This window comes from Juglans regia, chromosome 3 (assembly GCF_001411555.2).
Source record: "Juglans regia cultivar Chandler chromosome 3, Walnut 2.0, whole genome shotgun sequence".
Taxonomy (NCBI): domain Eukaryota; kingdom Viridiplantae; phylum Streptophyta; class Magnoliopsida; order Fagales; family Juglandaceae; genus Juglans; species Juglans regia.
Window position 1 is genome coordinate 6,548,349 of NC_049903.1, and position 21,162 is coordinate 6,569,510.

A 21,162-nucleotide genomic window follows, 5' to 3' on the forward strand; every position below is an offset into this window, starting at 1 on the left:
TTACTCAATCACTAAGTAAAATAAAATAAAAAATCACAACGGTAGAAATAAACAGTAAGAGTAATATTTTCCAAAAAATTAACCATCTAAGAAAAACGCCTGCCACATCATCTATCTATGCTATAACCCCAAAAAGACTTTTAATTTGAACCTTCCCTATAATCACTTATAAAGCTTAGTTTCACCTAGTAAGTAGGTAATGCAGGTGCCAGGACTTAACACCCATAACTACCTTTATAACCTACTCAGTAATCTATGTGGATTATTCGTATTCCCAAATGTGAGACTCGGGTTATTACAAAAGGTAAGAACTTTTCTTGCTCGGAAATGTGAAATTTCACTCACCACCTACAATACTCAATCATGGGCATTGTGTCTACATCAAGAACTCATGATATTTGCTCGCCCTCACATCAGTTTCCTTAATCAAACATCTAATGACTCAAATTGAAAATACATCTCTCCAGTTTGTAGTCAAATATCCACCATACTACTTGGCTACTGTAAAAAAGAAAGACAACAAAACAAGAACAAAACCAAAGATCTCTCATTTCAGTAACTAGGGATCCCATGGAATATGTACAAACATAGAGGTCCATGTCCTAATGTTACTAATTCCCATCGAGAAAAAGCAATCTAGCTCCTTGCAAAACATTTTAGTGAAAGCAATGCCCTACTATCAGATGACAGGGTTTCTGCATATATTTTGGCAGTATGAGATAATTGGAAAAGCAAGAAAGATTACATGAATTGTTTCGAGGGATGATTATCCACTTCTATAAATCCCAGTACAAAAAATCCTATCAGATTTACCAGCATCTACTTACATGCACTTGAGGATGTCCCTCCTGATCACCATCATATACCAAATTTAGGTGATATTCCCTTTCATATCACCACCATTTCACCAAATTTAGGCAATATTCCTTCTTTTATTAGTTCAAAAGGTAACCAAAGTAGCCCCATTAGATTGCATGACAATTCATCTTACACAACTAAAAAAGGCAGAGCAATCCATCAAAACATAGTTGTACAAGTCCCCAACTATAGGAAAGTGGAAAGTGATATAGAGAAGCACTACAACCACAAAGAGATTTCACAAAAGTAAACTCACACTAACATGGCTTCATGTAATACGTTCTATCTATTTTATAATAAAAATAACTTTATAATTATATACCGCATCAAACTATGTTAATTTATGAATTTACTTTTATGAAATTCCTTTGTGGTTAAAGCATTTTTCTTCTTGTCATGAAGAGCGAGTATAAGGTAATATCAGCAGTCATATTAAAAAAAAAAAAAAAAACCCTGTACAAAGCAGCTCTAAATCAGAATGTCTGTGCCTAAATTGCACTCCAATGTCAAAGTTTCCAAATCAAAACTTAGTGCTCAGCGTCAACACCTTCACAAAATTAAGCTCCACTGCTCAAAAGGCCTCCATTGATTGATACATATCCAACTTTCCACAAGCCCTGAGTAAACCCAATACAATTTCACAATCATTCAAAGAAATCCTTACAATGGATATTTTATGACATCCACTACTTTCACACGAAGAAATGCAACTATCCTCTTATCTTTTGGTCAATTTTGCAAACATGATAAAAACAGAACAAGGAAAATCTATTGAGTCCAGGATTCCAGCTCAAGCATCTAAATATGGTCACTTCTATTAATCAACCATTCAGATGAGGAATGCCTCAAAACCAAACTAATCCTTAAGTGCATTGTCTATATTCAGAATGACAGAATTCTTATCCATGTCATCTTTGCCAGAAGAGCAAAAAGCAGCCAAACCAATCGGACACATTATATAACCCGTCAAAGAAATAGAGCTGCACAACGAACTTTAAAAAAAAAAAAAAAAAAAGAACAGTTTTGAGAGGACTCGCTTCTCTAATTGTTAGCATAATGGAATGAACACATGAAATGAGAATTTCTAGCAGTTCTCTACCTCGAAAAAAAGGGCAAGGATGAACAGTCGAGTAAAAATTATGTATTCCATTCTTTGTAATCTAATTTGGGATTCTCGATACAACAATAGAACTTAAATTATAGATGCATCTAAAGCTCCATCTAAAGAACAATATTCGAAGAGAGTAGCGAAAAATATATGTTTATATATTTGCCATACACAAGATTCATCAAAAGATAGAGAGAGACAAAGGCATACCCTTCTCCCTTCTCCCTTCTTTCCCTCTCTTTCTCTCTTTTCCGTTATCCTTTATTCAGTATCCGAAGGTAGAAATGAAGAAGTAACCGAAGGTAGAAATGAAGAAGTTTCCGAAGGTGTTTGGAATGAAGCAGATGAAAACGAACAGGCGGCTTCCTCTAACATCAAATTCTGCATACCGGGTCTCAATTCTCTATTGCAGAAGTCCTCGTATTCTCCTCTATCTCCGCCTTTCTTCTTCACCTCCACCACCACCAACGACGGCGTCAACTCGAAAATTTCGGCAGCAATGGTTAACGGTCCCTTCACGCCCTCCCTCGACCCCTCCAAGCTGACCCGGCAATCTTTCTTCCTCACCGTGAAGCTCACCAGCTTCGCGATTTCCTCCAGTTTCGATATAATCTTGGACACCGGTGCGCCCGATACGAACCTCGCCTCCTCTCCTCCCTCCTCGAACAACCCGGAGAGATCGAACCCGCGCGAGAACGATATGATGTCGAACGCGTTCAAGCTCGCCGGTCTCGGCAATGTATTCACCCTCCTTGTAATCCTCGTATCGAACCCTGATTCCGAGTCCGATTCGGATTGGTCCGAGACCGAGTTTTCATCCTCATCCGCCTCCTCCTCCTCGTCCACAACATTACAAAGCTTGTCATCCTCAATATAGAACTTGATGAGTTTAAACCCTTTTTTAAACCACTTGTTCTCCATGATCTCCGGGATTGTAATCCGGGTTTCCGGATTTGTATCCAGAAGACGGGTAAGAAGCCGAGTCAGCGACGGAGAGAACCATCTCGGACATCGAAATTCGCCCTTGTAAATCTTTTTGTACATAGCCATTATGTTCTGGTCGTGAAAGGGCAAATAGCCGGCCATCAAAACGAAGAGTATAACCCCACAGGACCAAATATCCACCTTCGACGCCTCGTACCCCTTCCGAGCCAAAACCTCGGGCGCAACATAGGCCGGCGTGCCGCAAAACGTGTGGAACAGCCCGTCCTGGCGAATCTGGTCGGAAACGGCGCTGAGACCGAAATCGGAGACCTTGAGATCGCCGTTCTCGTCGAGAAGGAGGTTTTCGGGCTTGAGGTCGCGGTGGAAGACGCCGCGGGAATGGCAGAATCCGACGGCGGAGATCAATTGCTGGAAGTACTTGCGGGCGACGTCCTCCTTGAGGCGACCCTTGGCGACCTTGTTGAAGAGCTCGCCGCCGCGGACGAACTCCATGACGAAATAGATCTTGGACTTGGTGGCCATGACCTCGAAAAGCTGGACAATATTGGGGTGGCGGACGCGGCGGAGGATGGAGATCTCTCGCTTGATGTGGGCGATGAGGCCACCCTTGAGGATCTTCTCCTTGTCGATAACCTTGATGGCGACGCTCTCGTCGGTCTTGACGTTGCGGGCATGATAGACCTTGGCAAAGGTACCATGGCCAAGGAGCTTACCGACCTCAAAGCGGCCGAGGAGCAAGGCCTGAGCTTCCTTCTTGGTGGTGGTGGGTTTGTGGTTGGTGCTGTTGTTAGCCATTGCGAAATCAAAAGGACGATATGAAAAGAAAGGGTGTGTGGATGTATGTTGGTGCTACGTAAATCAACATGGGACGGTAAGAGACCGAAGACAGAACAAAGAAAGCCTAGAAGGTGTTAATTTGGCATTTTTCTGTGTGGGTTTTTGTGGGGATGCGAGTGGCGTACGTTTAACTGTGGCAGAGAAACGGGAAGTCGGAGATTAGTCAGTTTCGGTTTGGAGAAACAGATTCCTTTTTAGTTGAAAGGACTCACTGGGTATATACTGTTATACTGTTATATATATATATATATCCGCTTCTGTACCTTTTTTTTTCTTTTAAAAAAATAGGAAAATTAAAATGATTTGTCATTCGTATTAGTTATGCAATATGCATAGTATTAACAACGAACAAATAATGGTGAAAGGTACTACAAAATGATAAGACGTCATCCTCAAATACATGGTTTTCTTTTTACCATATTGTTATTGATATTGTTCGTAGGGCAGATACCATTGTTGTTCTCGTCATAAAAAAATAAAAGCATTATTTACATGTTAGATTATCTGGTTGTTTACATATACTCGGTATGGTTTCATCGCTGAGTCATTAAACTTTTTTTTTTAATTATTATATTATATAAAAATATGTACATAATTTCCTTAATTAAATTACTTTATGGAAAAGTTTTTTTCTAAGTGAGTTCATACACCAAATCACGCATCGATACTGATATGTAAGGTATCCGTTTAATGAAATAGTGCGAATTGAAGACTGAAATGATTTTTGTGAAACAGAAGATCTTCTCTTCTCTCAAACTTTTTCTTCTTTTATTTTATTTTTAATAAAAAAAGACATGTTAGGGTCCATACTCCAGTTTAGTATACCAAACTACTTGTACCCAGCAAGGCTCTTGATTTTTCCTTATCACCTAAATATCAATTAAATTAAAAAATTAAACTTTGAAAAATTATAGACATAAGCCTCACATCCTGTACACTACTTAAAAAGCATATGATTTTACTTTTTTATTTTCATATTTCATATTGAATTGAAATTTAAAATATAAGGATAAAAAAGTAAAATCATATATTTTGAAGTAGTGTATAGGAGAGGAGTGTGGAGCTTCTGTATAGCACAACTCATTAAACTTGATATGAGAAAATACATGATGATTCTCTTATCACTAATAGTTGGTTTTGGTTATATAAAATTAAACCATCTCATCTTATCTCATCTCATATAATCATTATCATTTTTTCAAATTACTATATAAATATAATAAAAATTTTAACTTTTTTAAATTCTAAAATAAAAATAATATTAAAAAATAATATTATATAATATTTTATTTAATTATTAACAAAATATCTCATTCCATTTAATCTAAACAAATGAGACATAAGTATGAGTACAGATCACTCCAAAAAAAAATTCAAAACATCGTTATTAGAATAAGTAGTTTCCTTCCCCCACCAACGAATGGTTGAAGGTCAAATATAATTGAATTTCTCACCACTTAAAAAAAAAAAAAAAAAAAGAGTAGTTGTCATCGCCACGTTTGATTGTTTGATTGCTTAAACAAAATTCAACTCTAAAACATCATCAATGGCCATCTTACATCCGACCAAACTGTCACCAGCTATATGGGTAAGCAGAAGCAATAGACATTATGGCGTGGACGTGTAATTTATTGGTGGTTTCGTGGCTTCGTGCAACTCGCGTAGACGTGCCCATCGGGTCCTTAATACAGAGCATCTCCAAACCCTTTGATCCCCACGGTTTGACGCCACATTCTTAGAAGAGAAATTAAAACCGCCCCCCACCTAAGAAATTGTCTTGCAGTTTAATTATACTTCATAGCCAAGACAAAGATGGATGAACACTGCAGCGCGCACGTTTTGGGGCGGTGTGTATAAAAATTGTGGATGGCTTGGGAGATGGAAAACTCAACATGATGGTCGGTGATGATTTCGCAACACCCAAGCCCCATGTGTTATTTCCACGCCCATCTGTCATTTGTCTGTCACGCGGCCATTTCTATCACCTGAGTCAAACAGTTTACATAGAGGGAAGCATTTCTTTTAGGTAAATTGGATTAAACGCAAATTCGACCATCTCATTTAATGCTGTAAAGGCCACGTTATACATATATCTCTTTGAAAAATTTATTCTATCATTCTTTTTTTATTATCCGATGATGTGATATTAAATAATAAATTTATAAAAAAAATATAATAAATAATTTCTAATTATCTGATACTACGTCATAAAATGATATCTCTGAATACTGAAATAACTAATATATACCCTGGGCTGGCATGGGACGGGATGTTTGGGCCTCGGACTGGACTAAGGGTCTGCATGGGTTCTAATATATGCTTATGGCGGATTGGTTGGTCCAGTTTATATTGAGTGGGGTTTTGTACCCACGTTTCTGGATTATTGAGTTCTTAGGAGATGGGTGGGCTAGCTTCTCTGTCTCAAGCCCGCCTGGGTGAGGGCAGATTTATTATATATATATGTAGAGTGCATTCATTACATCAACCAGGTGAGAGGATAATGTTCGAGTCCAGAGGGATTCTGGACCTATATGGTGGGGCTGGGTTGCATGATTTTAGTAATTAATATGGGATGGATGCTGCAAGACTCCAGAGTCTAGCCCAATTATGATATCAAGTGGACTTCTCGGTGCAGCCAACCGAAGATGCAGCACTATGTCTTTTTTATTACAAAATTTTTTATCTACCGTCATTTTTGTATTTTTTTATACATTTCATTAATACGATTAATTGTATCATTTTTTTAATATAAAATAATTATTTTAATCAATTACATCAATAAAATATATAAAAAATACATAAAAGTGACTATATATAACAGAACTCTTTTTTTTAACAGATTTAACTACAAAATTGGTCAATGTGATTTATCTTGAAATCAAGTCAATTTAGTTTATGTACTTTTCAATTGAGTCTTTTATGCCCCGTGGGTTTAAATAGATCAAATTGGTCTCACCCGTCATAATTCTATTAGTAATCAATCAATTCAACACCAATGATAGTTCAACACGTTTCACTTGATAGACTGCCATGTGTGCATCAAGTGTATAAAAAATAAAAGTTTCAAAAGAAATTGTTAGAAAAATCTAAAAAAAAACTAAATCAAATTTATAAATAGAATAAAAAAAATTAAAATTTAAGAATATAAACAAAAAAAAAAAAAGGTTAATTGTTTTCTCTTTTTTTTTTTGGAAAAAAGAAACTTAAGAACAATAACATAAACATTGTTATTAAGGACATTATGTAAATAGATTACCTTTGCATTATTAATTATCAAAGATTTTAACTTAGGCATCCAAAATTATCAGTGTCTAAATTATAAAGTACCAGAAAGATAGATATATAAAGCGACAGAAGTAGTCTAAATAAAGTCTGTTGTTTGTTTTATCTTCTTCTTTTTGCTAGATAGAGCCATTTGTTGTTCGAAATGGATTAGACTTGAATACTTTAGATGATGATCTCGATCGAGTAATAATAAAAGTAAAACGACAGACTTCGATTTCACCCACCATGCAATGCATGCATGCATGCATATGTGTCATGAATCGGCACAAAGTAATAACTTATTCACATAAGACGACAGAAACCATTAAAGTACTAAAGTACTCTGCATGCATGCTTTGAGCAAGATCATGAAGGGAAAACATATATATATAGGTAAAGTGATTGCTGACCTAACTTTCGGATGGTAGTGAAAAAGTTGGGAGTTTTGATCTATCTGTAGTCATATGAAGTCGTGATTATGCTGTTTCTGGTGTTTTCGTTTTCGAGAGTGAGTGATCAGTCATGGTGTGGATCTATCTGAGTTGTCATTCTATTGGAATGTTGGTTTGGATTTACGTGGGTTAGGTGATGCAATCCACTTAACTTACCCTCCCTTTAAACAAGATTAATTCCTGTCTGCCTTCATTTTCTTAACACAAAGATCAATACAATACAAAAAGAAGTAAGCCAAAAGTCACGTGCCAGGGCAGGTCGACCATCCACATGCATAAAGGAAATCGTGGAGCAAGTTGCTTGCCAGCAGCTTCCAAACCCATTTGATTGTTTTTATCGGATGTTGACGATGCATATTAACGATGTTATGGGGTATATATATATATATAGGTTGCCTTGACTAAAGACTAAGGCCGCTAATTAAGGTGGATGACTTAAAAATTATTCAGGTGATCAAGGTCGTCGTTGTGTGTATATATATATATATATATATATATTTCTTTATAAAAATCTTAATAGGAGGAGTGATGTAACTCTTTATAAAAACGATCAGGATAAATTTGTTCATAAATCGTGTGAGACTTCTCAACATATATATATATATATATATATATATATATTGCATTTTGTGGCGGGAGTCTTTAAATGGAGATCAGACTCCTTCGCTTTAAGAGGTACCATAAGCACTTCCTGTTTAAATCTAATTTATAATTTCAAATAATTATGTACGTTTTGGGTATGTTATAATGCCAAACTATCAAGTGGCTCATTCGTCTTTATGTTGATGTTTGCAAGCCTCTTGAATCTTCTATTTATCTTCTTTTTTTTTTTTTCTTTTCTTTTATTTGTGTGTAATGCAGCTTTATTTCTGTTTTCTTTATTATTGATAGGAATTCTCTTGTTAAGACCTTATAGAATCAATTAAAACCTCAGATTCATACTACAATCACGATGATTCAATAAAACCTTTAAAATAAGTCTCAGAATTCTATGAGTGAGAATGGGTGGATCATCACTTATTCAATGCTACAGAGAGAGAAAGAATTCAAAAGCTCACTCAAGCCAAATAGGTTTGTGACAAACTTAAATCAATAAGATATGAATTAGTTAATTCCCTTTCCTTATTAAAATGCCAAATGTTGTTATATGTAGCTAGTCATGATTTGCAGATCATCATACGCATGTGAATTATTTAATATGAACTACTTTTGCACGCTTGGCATTTATAATTGTCGGTTTCTTCATGTTTATGCCAATGTCTCGATTCTATGTTTTTTGCTAGCTAGGCTAAAGAGCATGGCTTGATCATCCATTTTGTGAATTCACTTCTGGTTTTTGTTGGGTTAAATCACAACAATTCAAAATGATATTCCTTTACGAGAAAATCTATTTATAAGTCTTATTTTTTACACACCCAATACATCACTGATATGGATACTATCCATATCAAGTATGCTAAAAATGGTTGGCGTATTGTTTTTTTTTTTTTTTAATTTCAAGTTATAATGGGTTCAGCTATAAATGATGTGTTAGTGCACCAACTTACCCTTTATTTATCAGAATGAAAGAAAAATCCGGAATGTAGTTTCATCTGCAAAATATGCAAACGTAATTGATCTACATTTGTGAGAAGTTGAGGAATAAAATGCATAGGCAAAACCTAAATCAAGGTGTATGTTGTCTCCTCCAACTAAAGTCAATACCAGTCAAACACTAGCATTAAAAAAACTCTACCCCATCTGATTTATATTTGGTCCCTCCCTTTGACTCTCCCGTCAAAGTTAACGCCGTTAGTTCCCACTTCACTAGCCTTGTTCCCACTCATACCAATAATACCCATTTTCTCTCTTAACACCAAAAATATAAAGGCCCTGCCTCCTGGCATTTCATATGCTCTCTGTTTCTCTCTCCCAAAGTATGTAAGCAAGAGAATCTCATTTTCAAACTACCTTTGAACCGAAAAATGAAGACCTTCTGCAGATTTTTGGTCGTTTTTTCGCTGGTTGTACTTGTGGAATCCGCATGCAACAGTACAGACCAAGAACTGGTCTTCAAGGCTTTCAAATCAGTCAATGGATTTAATCGTTCTTGGTTTCAGTCTGCAGATTGGAACTGTTCAAGGCCTCATATTACAGAAATAAGGCTTCCCTCCAGAAATTTAAGCGGCATCATCTCATGGAGGTTCCTCGGGAACATGTCTCAGTTGCGGATTCTCGATGTCTCTGGGAACTCTCTGCAAGGGTCTGTGCCTGGTTGGTTTTGGTCCCTTTCAAGCTTGGCATATGTTAATTTGTCCAAGAATCGGTTTGGAGGGAGCATTGGATTTGAACCCACCATGAGAAATGGTTCCTTCTCGTCGGTTCAGATGCTCAATCTGTCAAGCAACAGGTTCACCAATTTGGTCCGGCTCGGTGGTTATCCGGAGCTTAGAGTTCTTGACCTTTCGCGCAACAATTTCCGAGCTTTGCCTTCTGGGTTCGCCAACCTCACCAAGCTAGTGCACCTCAAAATTTCAAGCTGCAAAATTTCAGGCAATGTAAAACCTATTTCAGTTCTTCGGTCATTAAAATATTTAGACGTGTCCAACAACTCCATGAATGGTACTTTCCCTTTTGATTTCCCTCCACTTGGTATGCTCAACTTTCTTAACATTTCACTTAACAATTTCACACTAGTAGTTGACCCAGACAAGTACCGGAGATTTGAAAAATCCTCGTTTATCCATTCTGGGACCTCAATTTTCAATCCTTCCAAAACGCCAAGCATTGATCATGTCCAACCTCAATCCAAAACCCCACCTCACAGTCGCAGACCCGTCCAAAAACACAACCCTTTGAACAAAAACTCCAGCACTAAAAACCCAAAATCAAAAAATAAAGCTCTGGTTCTGGGTCTATCATGTGCATCTGCGTCTGTCTTTGTTTTCATGGCCATCTGTTTGGGCTTGTTGTACAGAAGGAATAGACTTGCAAGACAGAACAAATGGGCAATCTCCAAACCGGTCCAATTGCCCTTCAAGTACGAGAAATCAGGACCGTTTTCGTTCGAGACGGAGTCGGGTACGTCATGGGTCGCTGACATCAAAGAACCAACCTCGGCTCCAGTGGTGATGTTCGAGAAGCCATTGATGAATCTGACCTTCAAGGATCTGATCGCCGTCACTTCACACTTCGGCAAGGAGTCCCAGCTCGCAGAAGGTAGGAGTGGGCCTGTGTACAGAGCCATCCTCCCGGGAGAAATCCACGTGGCAATCAAGGTCCTGGAAAACGCCAGGGACGTCGATCACGACGATGCCGTATCCTTGTTCGAGGACCTTTCCCGGCTCAAACACCCCAACCTACTCCCCCTCTCTGGCTACTGCATTGCAGGTAGTGTACTGCACCTTCTTTTAAAATTCACATTTAAGTTTTTTATATTCGAGAATCTTGTAGCATCTTTAGATATTTGACCAACTGTAATTTAAATTTTTTTTTTTAAATTGACCAACTGTATTAATCAGCCTCACGGGTTTTAACTGCTTTCAGTACTGCCCTGCACCGTAGACTGTTGTTTAATGCATGACCATTGTCACGGAAATCTAGCGCAGGCCATGATTAGATTCTGTAGAGATTCGTCACATATGGACGCTCTTAGATTGATCCTCTTTTTTTTTTTTTTTTTCATTTTTCATTTTTTTTTGTCTTTTTTGTTGTTGTTTTTTTTTTTTTTTTCACCTTCCTTTTCAGGGAAAGAGAAGCTGATCTTGTACGAATACATGTCCAACGGCAACTTGCACCGGTGGCTTCACGAGTTACCGACCGGGGAGCCCAATGTGGAGGACTGGAGCGGCGATACATGGGAGCTGCACCATGCCTCTGGATCCCAACTATCATCACCGGAGAAATTGGTATGGCTCACGCGCCACCGCATTGCTGTGGGCATAGCGCGAGGGCTGGCATTCCTCCACCATGCCGGATCCAAACCCGTTGTGCATGGCCGCCTTGTAGCTGCTAACGTGTTACTATCCGAGAGTTTCGAGCCACGTATTATGGATTTCGGATTTGGAAATATGAGGACGCAAGATGCGGGCCAATGGAGCACGGAGACGGACGTGTATTGTTTCGGGGTGGTACTAATGGAGTTGCTAACGGGTAGGGTAGGGTCCGTTGAGACGGTGGTGTGGGTGAGGAGGTTGGTGAGAGAAGGTGTGGGGGCAAGAGCGCTAGACCCGAGGGTGAGATTAGGAGGGGAAGAGCTAGTGAGGGAGATGGTGGAGAGCCTCCGAGTCGCGTACTTGTGTACGTCGGAATCACCTGGGAAGAGGCCCACCATGCAACAGGCCTTAGGTCTACTCAAGGATATACATCCCGCTCATGGTGCGGATCTCACTCATCTCGACCCTGTCTTGTCCCAGAGAATCAAGCCCCGAGATAATGGAGTGCCACCCTCGTGTACTTAATTTGAAGCGCATGCCAATAGAAGACTGGCAAAGAGGGGTATTGCCTCCATACTTAACAGCTTTGATTGAGGCAATGTGTTTACACCTGTTCGTGACTCTAGACAATTATTTTTGTGTCTTGATTAAGATTTTATGTCACAAAAACTTGCTGAATTTTAAAACTTAGAATGAGATATATTGACATATATTCATAGTTTTCAGATTATTTATTCAGTATCTTAATGTTTTTTCGAGATATCTGATGATGTTAAATGTTGTGGAGTTCATTTTATGTATCTTTTGATTTCACCCTAAATCTTAGAGTTCAAACTAAGTAAGAATTCTGAAACTATTTTAATTTGTGATGTAAAGATAAAAATGAGAGTGAAAGGAAATGGAGAAGAAAGAGAAAATGTAGAAAAGATGGGAATTAAGGGGAGTGTGTTTGCATGGTTGTGTTTTGGGTGAGGAAAGAAGGCAGATAATCCCAGTTAATATTGCTTCTCTCTTTGGCGAGCTGGGTATACCTTTTCATCTCTTTTCTTTTCGAATGAATACCATTTCTTTTTCTTTCTTTTCCTTTTCTTTTTATTCTTTTTATTTTTTAACTTCTTGTTACCTTTATTCCTCTGATTTTACTTTTTCTTTAGTTTTGGAAATTTTTCCTATTCGTGCATGAGGTTTAATTCCTAGTAATTCCTTTAGAAAAATTATATATATAGTTACCTAATTTTAAGATATAACTTAATGTTAATTTGTTGTAATTTGATGTTAAAAAAAAAGGCAGTTTATTACAACTTATATGAGCACTTGGTGCTTAAAAGAACACAAATAATAGATGATCCGTAGCCAAGCTTATAGTACTTTACGTGGGATATGCACGTTGATATAAATATGCAAGTAGTTAAAACCGAGTGAGAAACTCGGAAAATCTCATACATTATATGCTGTCAAACTAGTTTTCTTTGTCCACTTGATTTGAGTAATTCTTACATCTTCCTATCGATGGATGGTGGACATGCAGTACAGAGGCTGGAGTTTCTGCGTCATTCAATGCTTGATTATTTACACAAATCATTCTCATGATGATCCTCTGAAGCTGGCATTTCAATTCCCAGTTGGAAGTACATGCAAATTGGAGTGAATAAAAAAAAAAGGCAAAAGAGAGCTGAATGAAGAATGTATCGTATGTAAAGCAGACAGCGACTTCAACGAAATGCCGTGCATGCCCTGTAGGGGCTCTTAACACTAATACCAGTTAAATTGCCACTTGCCCCGCGCCCTGTCCGTCATGCATGGTGTAGCTGTAATTTGCTGCGCACACTTTTCTTTATGGAAAGAAAGAAAAAAGGTTGTTGAATGGCATACAAATCGGCTTAGGGCCAAGTGCTTTACCCAGTGTTGTCTTTTGGACCATAGAGGTGGGACTCTCTAGGAGTTTCTTATATGTCATCCTTTTAGCTTTCATGTCTTTGATACTTTTGCTTTGGATAGTCTTTTCTTTTCTGTCAAATTACTTAATTGTATTACATAAATAAGAAAGATAATCTGGTTTCCATTAACCCCTGACCATGTCAAACCCACCGACAATCCATCTGCTGCATTTTCATTAACAAGTGCATCAGTAGTGTAATATAGCTTGAAAGGTAGCTAGTGGTCAGCTTTCCACTAATGATGGTTCAACCGGGTATAAGATTTGCTTCGATTTCTTTCTATACGACAAGTTGTTCAGCTCCTACTTTAAGATCATGTATGTGGGCTCTAAGATGTGGACTATAAATGTAATGAAAATACTACTACTCCCTGTTCTTGCTTTGCACAAAGGAATTATTGATTCTCCTTTGCTCACAAAAAAACAGAAAAGAATCATATTTTTTTTCCCTTTTTTACTTCCTAATCACGTTTTGAATTATATATAAAGATTAATTATGGTTCTTTCACTAAAGGGGATGTTTTCTTTCTTTCTTTTTGGGTTTCATACAAGTTGAATTGGAGATGAAAAATAAAAAAATTCTTCTCATCAGTTATTATTTATCATCACACCTTACATTCTATTAAAAATACTTTCATATCCTATAAAAAACATTCTCACGTCTTATAAAAAAATTATAGATATGAAATATGAGAGTGAATTGTAACTGATGCATAGTAAATTCTCAAAAAAATAACATTGTTCTTGCGTAAATATGTTGTCATCCAAATTGGGATACCACTGGATCGGGATGCCCACAAAGGCTCAAGCTCTTTTATACGTGACCCATAGTTAAATCATCAAATTTTAGGTCGGCCCAGCCCATAATGCCGGAGTTTCCTCTTCGAAGCTCCTAGTACTAGCTCTCCAGCTTCGTCCCCCCCAAAACCCTCGGTTCCTCCCCAAGTTTAATTACTGCTAAGTTTTCTTGCAGGCCTCCAATTCGAAGCCTTAACAGCTTCCTCTTCTGCGAAACTGTGAAAATCGACCTTAACAAACCCAGTTCTCCGACTCCCATATTAGATCCCTAATAAGCCCTAGCTCCTCCCCATGGCATCGAAGAAAAAGCAATTCGAAGGCATTGCTATGTTATCCATGTACAACGACGAGGAAGAAGAAGAAGAAGAAGAAGAGGAGGAGGAAGGTATGGAAGATGTAGTAGAACAAGAAGAACAACGACCAGAAGATGAAAAAGCAGAGCGACAAGAATCAGTGCGAGAGCAACAAGACGACGATTACCGGGATTCGATAATGACAGAGCAAGAAGACCTGATGGCAATTGACGAAAGAATAATTGGTGGTGATTCTGCTAACGACGACACGCCGCCGATTGATAATGAGAGTACGATGCCACGGCTTCCGGTTTCGGTGGTGTCGCCGCAGCAAGAGGCAGCGTTGTCCGGTAGTTCGAGGATGAGTAGAAAAGGGCAGCTTACGATTGTGGATTATGGTCACGATGAGGTTGCTATGTCTCCTGAACCAGAGGTACTACCCTTCTTCTTTTCTTCGTTTTTCATACAAACCGTGTTTAGTTGCCACGAGACTTTGGGAAATGGTAATAGGATTCAATAAATTATTTTTTTATGATGTTTAAGCTACGGTTGAGAGTGCTCTGTGCGCTTTATGTATCAAGAATCAATCATACTTATAAAAAAAACAAATGAATCAAGATTCAGTCATGAGGGGAGGTTATACGAGCGTTAGATATCGTATAATATATATTTCCCTGCCACCAAATGGTGTTTTTATCTGATACCGAACGTTGCAATCAAGATTGGAGATTTTGTGCAAAGTTTCTGGATATTTGAATAAGTTGTGAGGATGTTTTTGGAGAAATTTGTAACTTCGTGGAACATTTTTTTGGATAATAGGTTTTGTCAATGTTCTTGTTGGTTAAAACTTCAGCGAATGGTGCCTCTTCCTCTGAGAGAAGTTTGTTTGTTTGTTTTTTTTGTTTTTTTGGGTGGAGGTTTGGTGAACGTACTCTCAGTTTTATCCTAAATTGCATTGTCTCAATTTATATTTTTCTTTGTGGTATTTTTGGTAGGATGGAGAAATAGGAGGAAGTGGTCGAGTGATGTTTGGAGAGGAGCTTCAAATTGCTAATGGTATGTATGATGTGTTTGTGAGTATTTGGTACTTTCTTTTGTACTTCCTGCACATTTAATCACTTTTTTCTTGTGACATAGGCGGTATTGTTAAATAACATTGTATATACTTGTTTTTGTAAGTAACATTGTATGTGCTCATGATGCCCTCATCCTGCCAATTAGGGTGGTCATTGGGAGATGGACATTTGTTTTGCAAACTGGCACGCTGACATTGTATATCATCAAAATACGCTTATGATATTTTCAAAGGGATAAATGTTACATAATGGCTATCATTGTTTAAATACAGCGTTATATTCATGTATTGAAATGGTCACATTGATTTGCAGATAGGTGGCCAAGTTGCCTACTGAGCCATTTTTCCTTTGGTTGCCAGAGTTGTTGGAAATGCAGAAAATGGTAGAGTTTATTGACAAAGATAACATGAACATTGTGAATGAATTGTGTCATTGCCCTATTGATGTCATAGTTCAGGTTAAAAAAATATTGCATGAGGTGTTTGATTTCTGCACTTATTGGGAAACATGATGGGTTGTTTACAGTAAAATTTTAAATATAAATTAAAACACAAAGCATATTTGAGCTCTTGGTCATATACTCAGATTGTAAAGTGGTGGTGGGGTGAGTATGGGGAAGTCAAGTATGTCTTACTGATATAAAAAAAAAAAAAAAGTATTAAGTACACAGGAGTTAAAACTCATATGTTTGTTTATGTGTTATTTTGTAAGTCCAATAGTAGGTCTCCACTTTTCTATCTTCAATTTCGTTGTTTGTTATAGGTAATTTCCATGAGAAAATGCCGACTGGATCTATTCAGGCTTTAACACCTAGCAATCAAGTAACTTCATCATCTGATCCATCACATAATGATGCAATGAATGATGCGGTGCATGAATCAGATGGTGCACACAATGAGGAAGCTGTCATGGAACATGAAAAAGAAGTTGATCCAATGGATAAGTTTCTTCCACCACCACCAAAGGCAAAATGCTCAGAAGAGCTACAAGTAAGCTCCCTTCAAAATTTCTAATGTTTAGGTATGTATGTTGTATACTCCCTGTGTACTTGAATAAATTTACAATATTGAGGTAAATTTTCACTTTGTGAGATTGAATAAATTTTCATTTTTACTTTTAAAGAGAAGTAATTTCTATTCAAAATTTTATTTATTTATTTCTCAAGAAGATTGAGGTTATTTTATTGCATTTTGCACATTACAAAATTCTTATAATTACAAGATTGAGGTAATGCAACTTTTCTTGCCTAAAATGATAAATTTGAGCCGTTGTCCATTATATGCATATGTTGCCTATTGGTTTGTAGAGATGAGATTTTACTGTGTCATATTACTTTTTTTTTATCGGTATGAAGACGAGGTTAAAATTTTAGTGCTGGACATGGCGTTCATCATACTTCATCCATTTCTTTCTACCTTTTTTTTTTTTTTTTTTAGCATAAAGTTAGAACATGAGTAAGTCGTTTTACTTACTTTTTCACATTGTACTCATAAAAATATCTTACTTTTTTTTATTTGTTAATCTTCTGTTAAGCTGCTGTTTTGGATTTGAACAAAAAAACTATCATGAAACCTATGTTATCATCAATGTTGAATCTTAAGGAAAATTTTCCATTTTGGATTGAATGATAAAATGTGAGGATTATTTCCATTGAATTATATATACATTTTTGAGGGAATTACAGTGATAAGTGCAGTATAATGTTGTGTTTAAAGCAACTCCACAAACTCTATTTATTGCAAAGCTGTTTTGGGCTTGCTGAAATTAGGGATGTTTTGTGCCTGTACCACTTAACATAACCTCTGATGCTTACACATCCAAATTATTTATGTATGCAAGTTTTTTTCGCACTTTTTAATGAAATTCTTGTTACTCATAAAATAGTCATGTATGCAAATTTAAGTGATAGCTTGTAGGGTATGCCCCTGTGAAAAAAACTGTTATATCTTAGGGTAAAGGTGGCAAAATGACTTGTCTTATGAATCTTTATTGTGGTTGCATTGCTGTAATGTTGCTTCTAATTTAAGATTTTTCTAATATCTCAAAAAATTTCCGTTCCATGCATTACTATGTATTATCAATTAATAATATTTTTATATTGATGTACGGTATAGCATGCTTGATTTCCTTTGATGTCTATATCCTTTTGTTATGTTATTGCAGAGGAAAATAAATAAGTTTCTTGATTACAAGAAAGCTGGAAAAAGCTTCAATGCAGAAGTACGCAACAGGAAGGATTATAGGAACCCAGACTTCTTACTACATGCAGTGAGGTATCAAGATATTGATCAAATAGGGTCTTGCTTCAGGAAAGATGTATTTGACCCTCATGGATATGACAAAAGCGACTACTTTGACGAAATAGGTCATTAACAGTTCCTTTTGCAGATCTCTCTCTCTTCTCTGTGTTTATATGGCAGCCCACAAATTTCTGTAGCGTGCAAGATGGTCACTACAATCATGAATATATATTAAATTCATAAACCCAGACCCTTTGTTTTGGATTGCTTTAAACAAATTGAGAAGTTAAAACATTTGTCTATCTGAAGTCAGTGTTATGGAACATTATCGGTCTTTTTGTCATTGCCTTTGCTTATATCCAGTGCGAGGGTTGATGAATATTCAATTTCATACTGTGGTTGAAAGGGTGTATTTCTTTATTGACCTATATTATGTCAGGTATATGTATTTTCAGAATTATGGGGTCAAAGCTTTAGTCTCGACTTACCAATGAAGATATCATGGTCAAGTTATTTTGTTTGTTGTTCTGATCTGTTCATCTTCCTGATCGCATTAATTTCTTTGTTTGCTGCTTTTGTTTGTCTTCTGAAGTTACCTGACAATGTCCATCTGGTATTGCTATCATAGATCTCTTCAACATAATTGCTTGCCACTAACATCTCATGTGTTGTGTAGCAGAGGCTGATATGAGGCGTGCAGAACAAGAAAAGAAGAAGAGTCAAAAGGTCGACTTTGTTTCTGGAGGAACACAAGCTGTAACAATTGCACCTACATCAAGAATTAATATACCTATTCCAGGTCTGAAAAAGATCTTATTTGTTAATTTAGTGGGTTATGCGTTATTTGTTTCCTTTTAAAATAAAATTGGGCAATGCCATGTTCTTATATTAAGTCCTTCTATAGGTGTTTCAACTGCAGCTGCTACTGGTTTGCCATCTGCCCCACCTGTGGCTGATACTGCTACGAGGGACGTTCGACAGAACAAGAAGTCTAAGTGGGATAAGGTTCTCATAAAGGCATATGCCATTTATAATTGCCAATCATATCAGTAGACTCGCCATATTTAAGTGTTTATTTGTTTTGTTTCAGGTGGATGGGGATCGAAGAAATTCTTTGCCCTCTGGGGGGCAGGATTCCATTTCTTCAGCTGGGGCTCATGCTGTACTTTTATCTGCCGCTAATGCTGGCGCTGGCGCTGGATACATGGCTTTTGCGTAAGTTTTGTTAACAGCTTCAAACGATATTTTGTTACTTTTCTTCTCCCAGTATTTCTATACTTATGATTTTAAGTTTGTGTCAAATGTTTGGATAGTGATAATACCTGAGAAGTGTTGAGAATGTTTGTGAATAGTAGTGAAGAAGTAATAATAGAATATTAATTAGTAGTGAAAAGTAATGGATAATAGTAAAAAGTAGGTGAAAAGTAATAATAAAGTAATGAATAACAGTGAAGAATGTTGTATTGTATTCATGTATTGCTCTTGCAAGAATTATCTGGTGTCTGTTATATTCATGTATTACCCTTGCAAGTTGCCCAAAGATCGGCTATGAACACTGAATGTGTGTGTATTTTCTCAACTGCCATAATGCATGCATCTGAGATGGGCTTAGGATTACATACATATATGAGGAATTACATGTTGCAGTAACTGCTAATGCATCCGAGTAAATGGTTAAATGGGGTAGCTTTGGGGTTGTGGGATAATGAATATGTAGGGATGTCTTTATTATTTTATTCAAAAGTTCTCCGATAGCTGAATTTATCCATCTGAGGTCAACTGCTGATTCATGTTGTTGGGTTTGGGTAAGATAACATGGTGGGACTGGCAGTTTTATTCTGATTTTGTTGCTGTAATAAAGAAAGAAAAGTATGTAACTAAATAATTAATGTTTTTCATCATGTGGCAGGCAGCAAAGACGGCGCGAGGCGGAAGAAAAAAGATCTAGTGAAAGAAAGGTGGAGAGGAGATCGTGAGCCATTCATTGTACTAGTTACTACCATACAACAACATTTTTGAAATGGATAAATCCGTTTTCTTTTTCCTTAGTTAAGGCCCGAGGGCAAATGTATGGGCTTGTATTTTATTTTAAACCATACGTGCTGTGCTGTCTACTTCAAAAATGAAAATCATGTATTTTTGTCTCATTATTGGCATGGCCCTCATTATCGATGTCTGTTCTGACGGATTAAATGGCTTTGTTTTTGTTTCCGTCCCTTGATATTATAGTACATCAAGAACAGGTACTCTCTCTAATTATTTCTTCATGTTCAATTCAAATAACACCAAAGAAAATCTGTCCTTAATTAAATAACCATTATTCAGGAACTTCAGCCTACAGCTTCTAATTAATTAATACTCGTTGTAGATAAGCGTGTTGAATAACAGTGGAAAGTGGAAGGTTTAATTATTGTGCTCTCCCAACTCGAAAAATATTTAATAAAGCCCAAACAACGAAGAATGCACGTCCAATTAAATAAGATTGTTGATAGAGGAGTCGGCACTTCGCACCATCGGCATCCATCCTTTTCAATAGGGTGATAAGTACTCTCGGATCTAATTCGTGGTAGGGGAAATCATTTGTGATATATATATATATATATATATATAAAGTAGCCATTCCTACCCTATGGTTTACAAATTTTTCTTAAATTGTTGAAGATCTTCTCACATTCCTATCTTCAATTATTTATTTTATTTGAGTTTTCTTGATATGGGATGAGAGTTTTTTTTTTTTCTTCTTTTTTTGGTTACATCATGAGCAATTTGGTATTCCTTCCTAATTTATTTAGTTTTCTTTCCCCTTTTTATTTTAGTAAAAAAAAAAATCATCCTCTATCCAAACCGGAAGGAATCTTAGGAGCTAGCCCACCTAGTCATATCCTTCACACCCCATCATCATCGTCAACATGCTATCTTTCTTTATTTGAATGGCATGATCTTACAAATCATTTGCTTGAGGGGTCGTCTTTTCCCCCAGCCCATCATTCCTCGGTCAACGTCGAAGCTGGTATCCATGGGCAGGCAGTCGACAAAATCATCCTAGCTTGCCTCCACTACTACTACGTACTCATGCTTTGTTGATTCTACTTCTGTCACCATCGAAAACCATGCTTTCCCATTCGGCGTCCCCCCTAGCTTATCTACTCGAAGTCACATACAAATGCAATGATCTCGTACTTATTTTATTGTTATAAGTATTGTTTTGCGATTACATATTCATCATGTCCATTTTGTTGCTCTTCACCATTTAAATCTCCTAATTAAATGACTTTAGAAATGCTTTTTTTTGTGATCAAATACTCAAGGAAAAGGCTAATGGCCCTTGGTGAGCTTTAGGGATTATGGGTTCAACCCCACCAAATATTAAAGCAGCACTACTAATCTCTTAAAAAAATGGCCTAGAAAACAAAATCTCTTTCTACTCTTCTTTTCCTTTCC

At 37.0% G+C, this 21,162-nt stretch overlaps 3 protein-coding genes across 5 annotated transcripts; 2 read left to right on the forward strand and 1 right to left on the reverse strand.

Moving 5' to 3' along the window:
* Nucleotides 1-960: 960 nt before the first annotated feature.
* On the reverse strand, nucleotides 961-3,947 carry LOC109011279 (CBL-interacting serine/threonine-protein kinase 12-like). Its single transcript, XM_018992402.2, has 2 exons — nucleotides 2,177-3,947; nucleotides 961-1,475 (listed from the first exon to the last, which is right to left on the reverse strand). Exon 1 carries the CDS (start codon nucleotides 3,704-3,706, stop codon nucleotides 2,228-2,230), a length of 1,479 nt encoding a protein of 492 aa, XP_018847947.1. The 5' UTR covers nucleotides 3,707-3,947; the 3' UTR covers nucleotides 961-1,475; nucleotides 2,177-2,227.
* A 5,358-nt stretch (nucleotides 3,948-9,305) lies between these two features.
* Nucleotides 9,306-13,342, forward strand: LOC109011276 (calmodulin-binding receptor kinase CaMRLK-like). 2 transcript variants are annotated; one of them, XM_035688915.1, is made up of 3 exons: nucleotides 9,306-10,833; nucleotides 11,191-11,940; nucleotides 12,907-13,342. In XM_035688915.1, exons 1-2 carry the CDS (start codon nucleotides 9,429-9,431, stop codon nucleotides 11,901-11,903), a joined length of 2,118 nt encoding a protein of 705 aa, XP_035544808.1. In that variant the 5' UTR covers nucleotides 9,306-9,428; the 3' UTR covers nucleotides 11,904-11,940; nucleotides 12,907-13,342. The 2 variants fall into 2 exon arrangements, with proteins under 2 accessions (XP_035544808.1, XP_018847944.2); XM_018992399.2 differs by lacking the exon at nucleotides 12,907-13,342 and having other exon boundaries at nucleotides 9,340-10,833; nucleotides 11,191-12,112.
* An 813-nt stretch (nucleotides 13,343-14,155) lies between these two features.
* LOC109011280 lies at nucleotides 14,156-19,905 on the forward strand. 2 transcript variants are annotated; one of them, XM_018992404.2, is made up of 8 exons: nucleotides 14,156-14,838; nucleotides 15,401-15,461; nucleotides 16,244-16,470; nucleotides 17,645-17,846; nucleotides 18,401-18,520; nucleotides 18,626-18,726; nucleotides 18,812-18,936; nucleotides 19,631-19,905. In XM_018992404.2, the coding sequence occupies exons 1-8, from the start codon at nucleotides 14,404-14,406 to the stop codon at nucleotides 19,695-19,697; spliced, it is 1,338 nt and encodes a 445-aa protein (XP_018847949.1). In that variant the 5' UTR covers nucleotides 14,156-14,403; the 3' UTR covers nucleotides 19,698-19,905. The 2 variants fall into 2 exon arrangements, with proteins under 2 accessions (XP_018847949.1, XP_018847948.1); XM_018992403.2 differs by having other exon boundaries at nucleotides 14,177-14,838; nucleotides 19,635-19,905.
* The last annotated feature ends 1,257 nt before the right edge of the window (nucleotides 19,906-21,162 follow it).

Coding starts and splice junctions, on each gene's coding strand:
- LOC109011276 (XM_035688915.1), top strand. CDS start 9,429: ATGAAGACCTTCTGCAGATTTTTGGTCGTTTTTTCGCTGGTTGTACTT. Junction 10,834..11,190: donor CTCTGGCTACTGCATTGCAG/GTAGTGTACTGC, acceptor CTTCCTTTTCAG/GGAAAGAGAAGCTGATCTTG.
- LOC109011279 (XM_018992402.2), bottom strand. CDS start 3,706: ATGGCTAACAACAGCACCAACCACAAACCCACCACCACCAAGAAGGAA.
- LOC109011280 (XM_018992403.2), top strand. CDS start 14,404: ATGGCATCGAAGAAAAAGCAATTCGAAGGCATTGCTATGTTATCCATG. Junction 14,839..15,400: donor CTATGTCTCCTGAACCAGAG/GTACTACCCTTC, acceptor TATTTTTGGTAG/GATGGAGAAATAGGAGGAAG. Junction 17,847..18,400: donor CGACTACTTTGACGAAATAG/GTCATTAACAGT, acceptor GTTGTGTAGCAG/AGGCTGATATGAGGCGTGCA.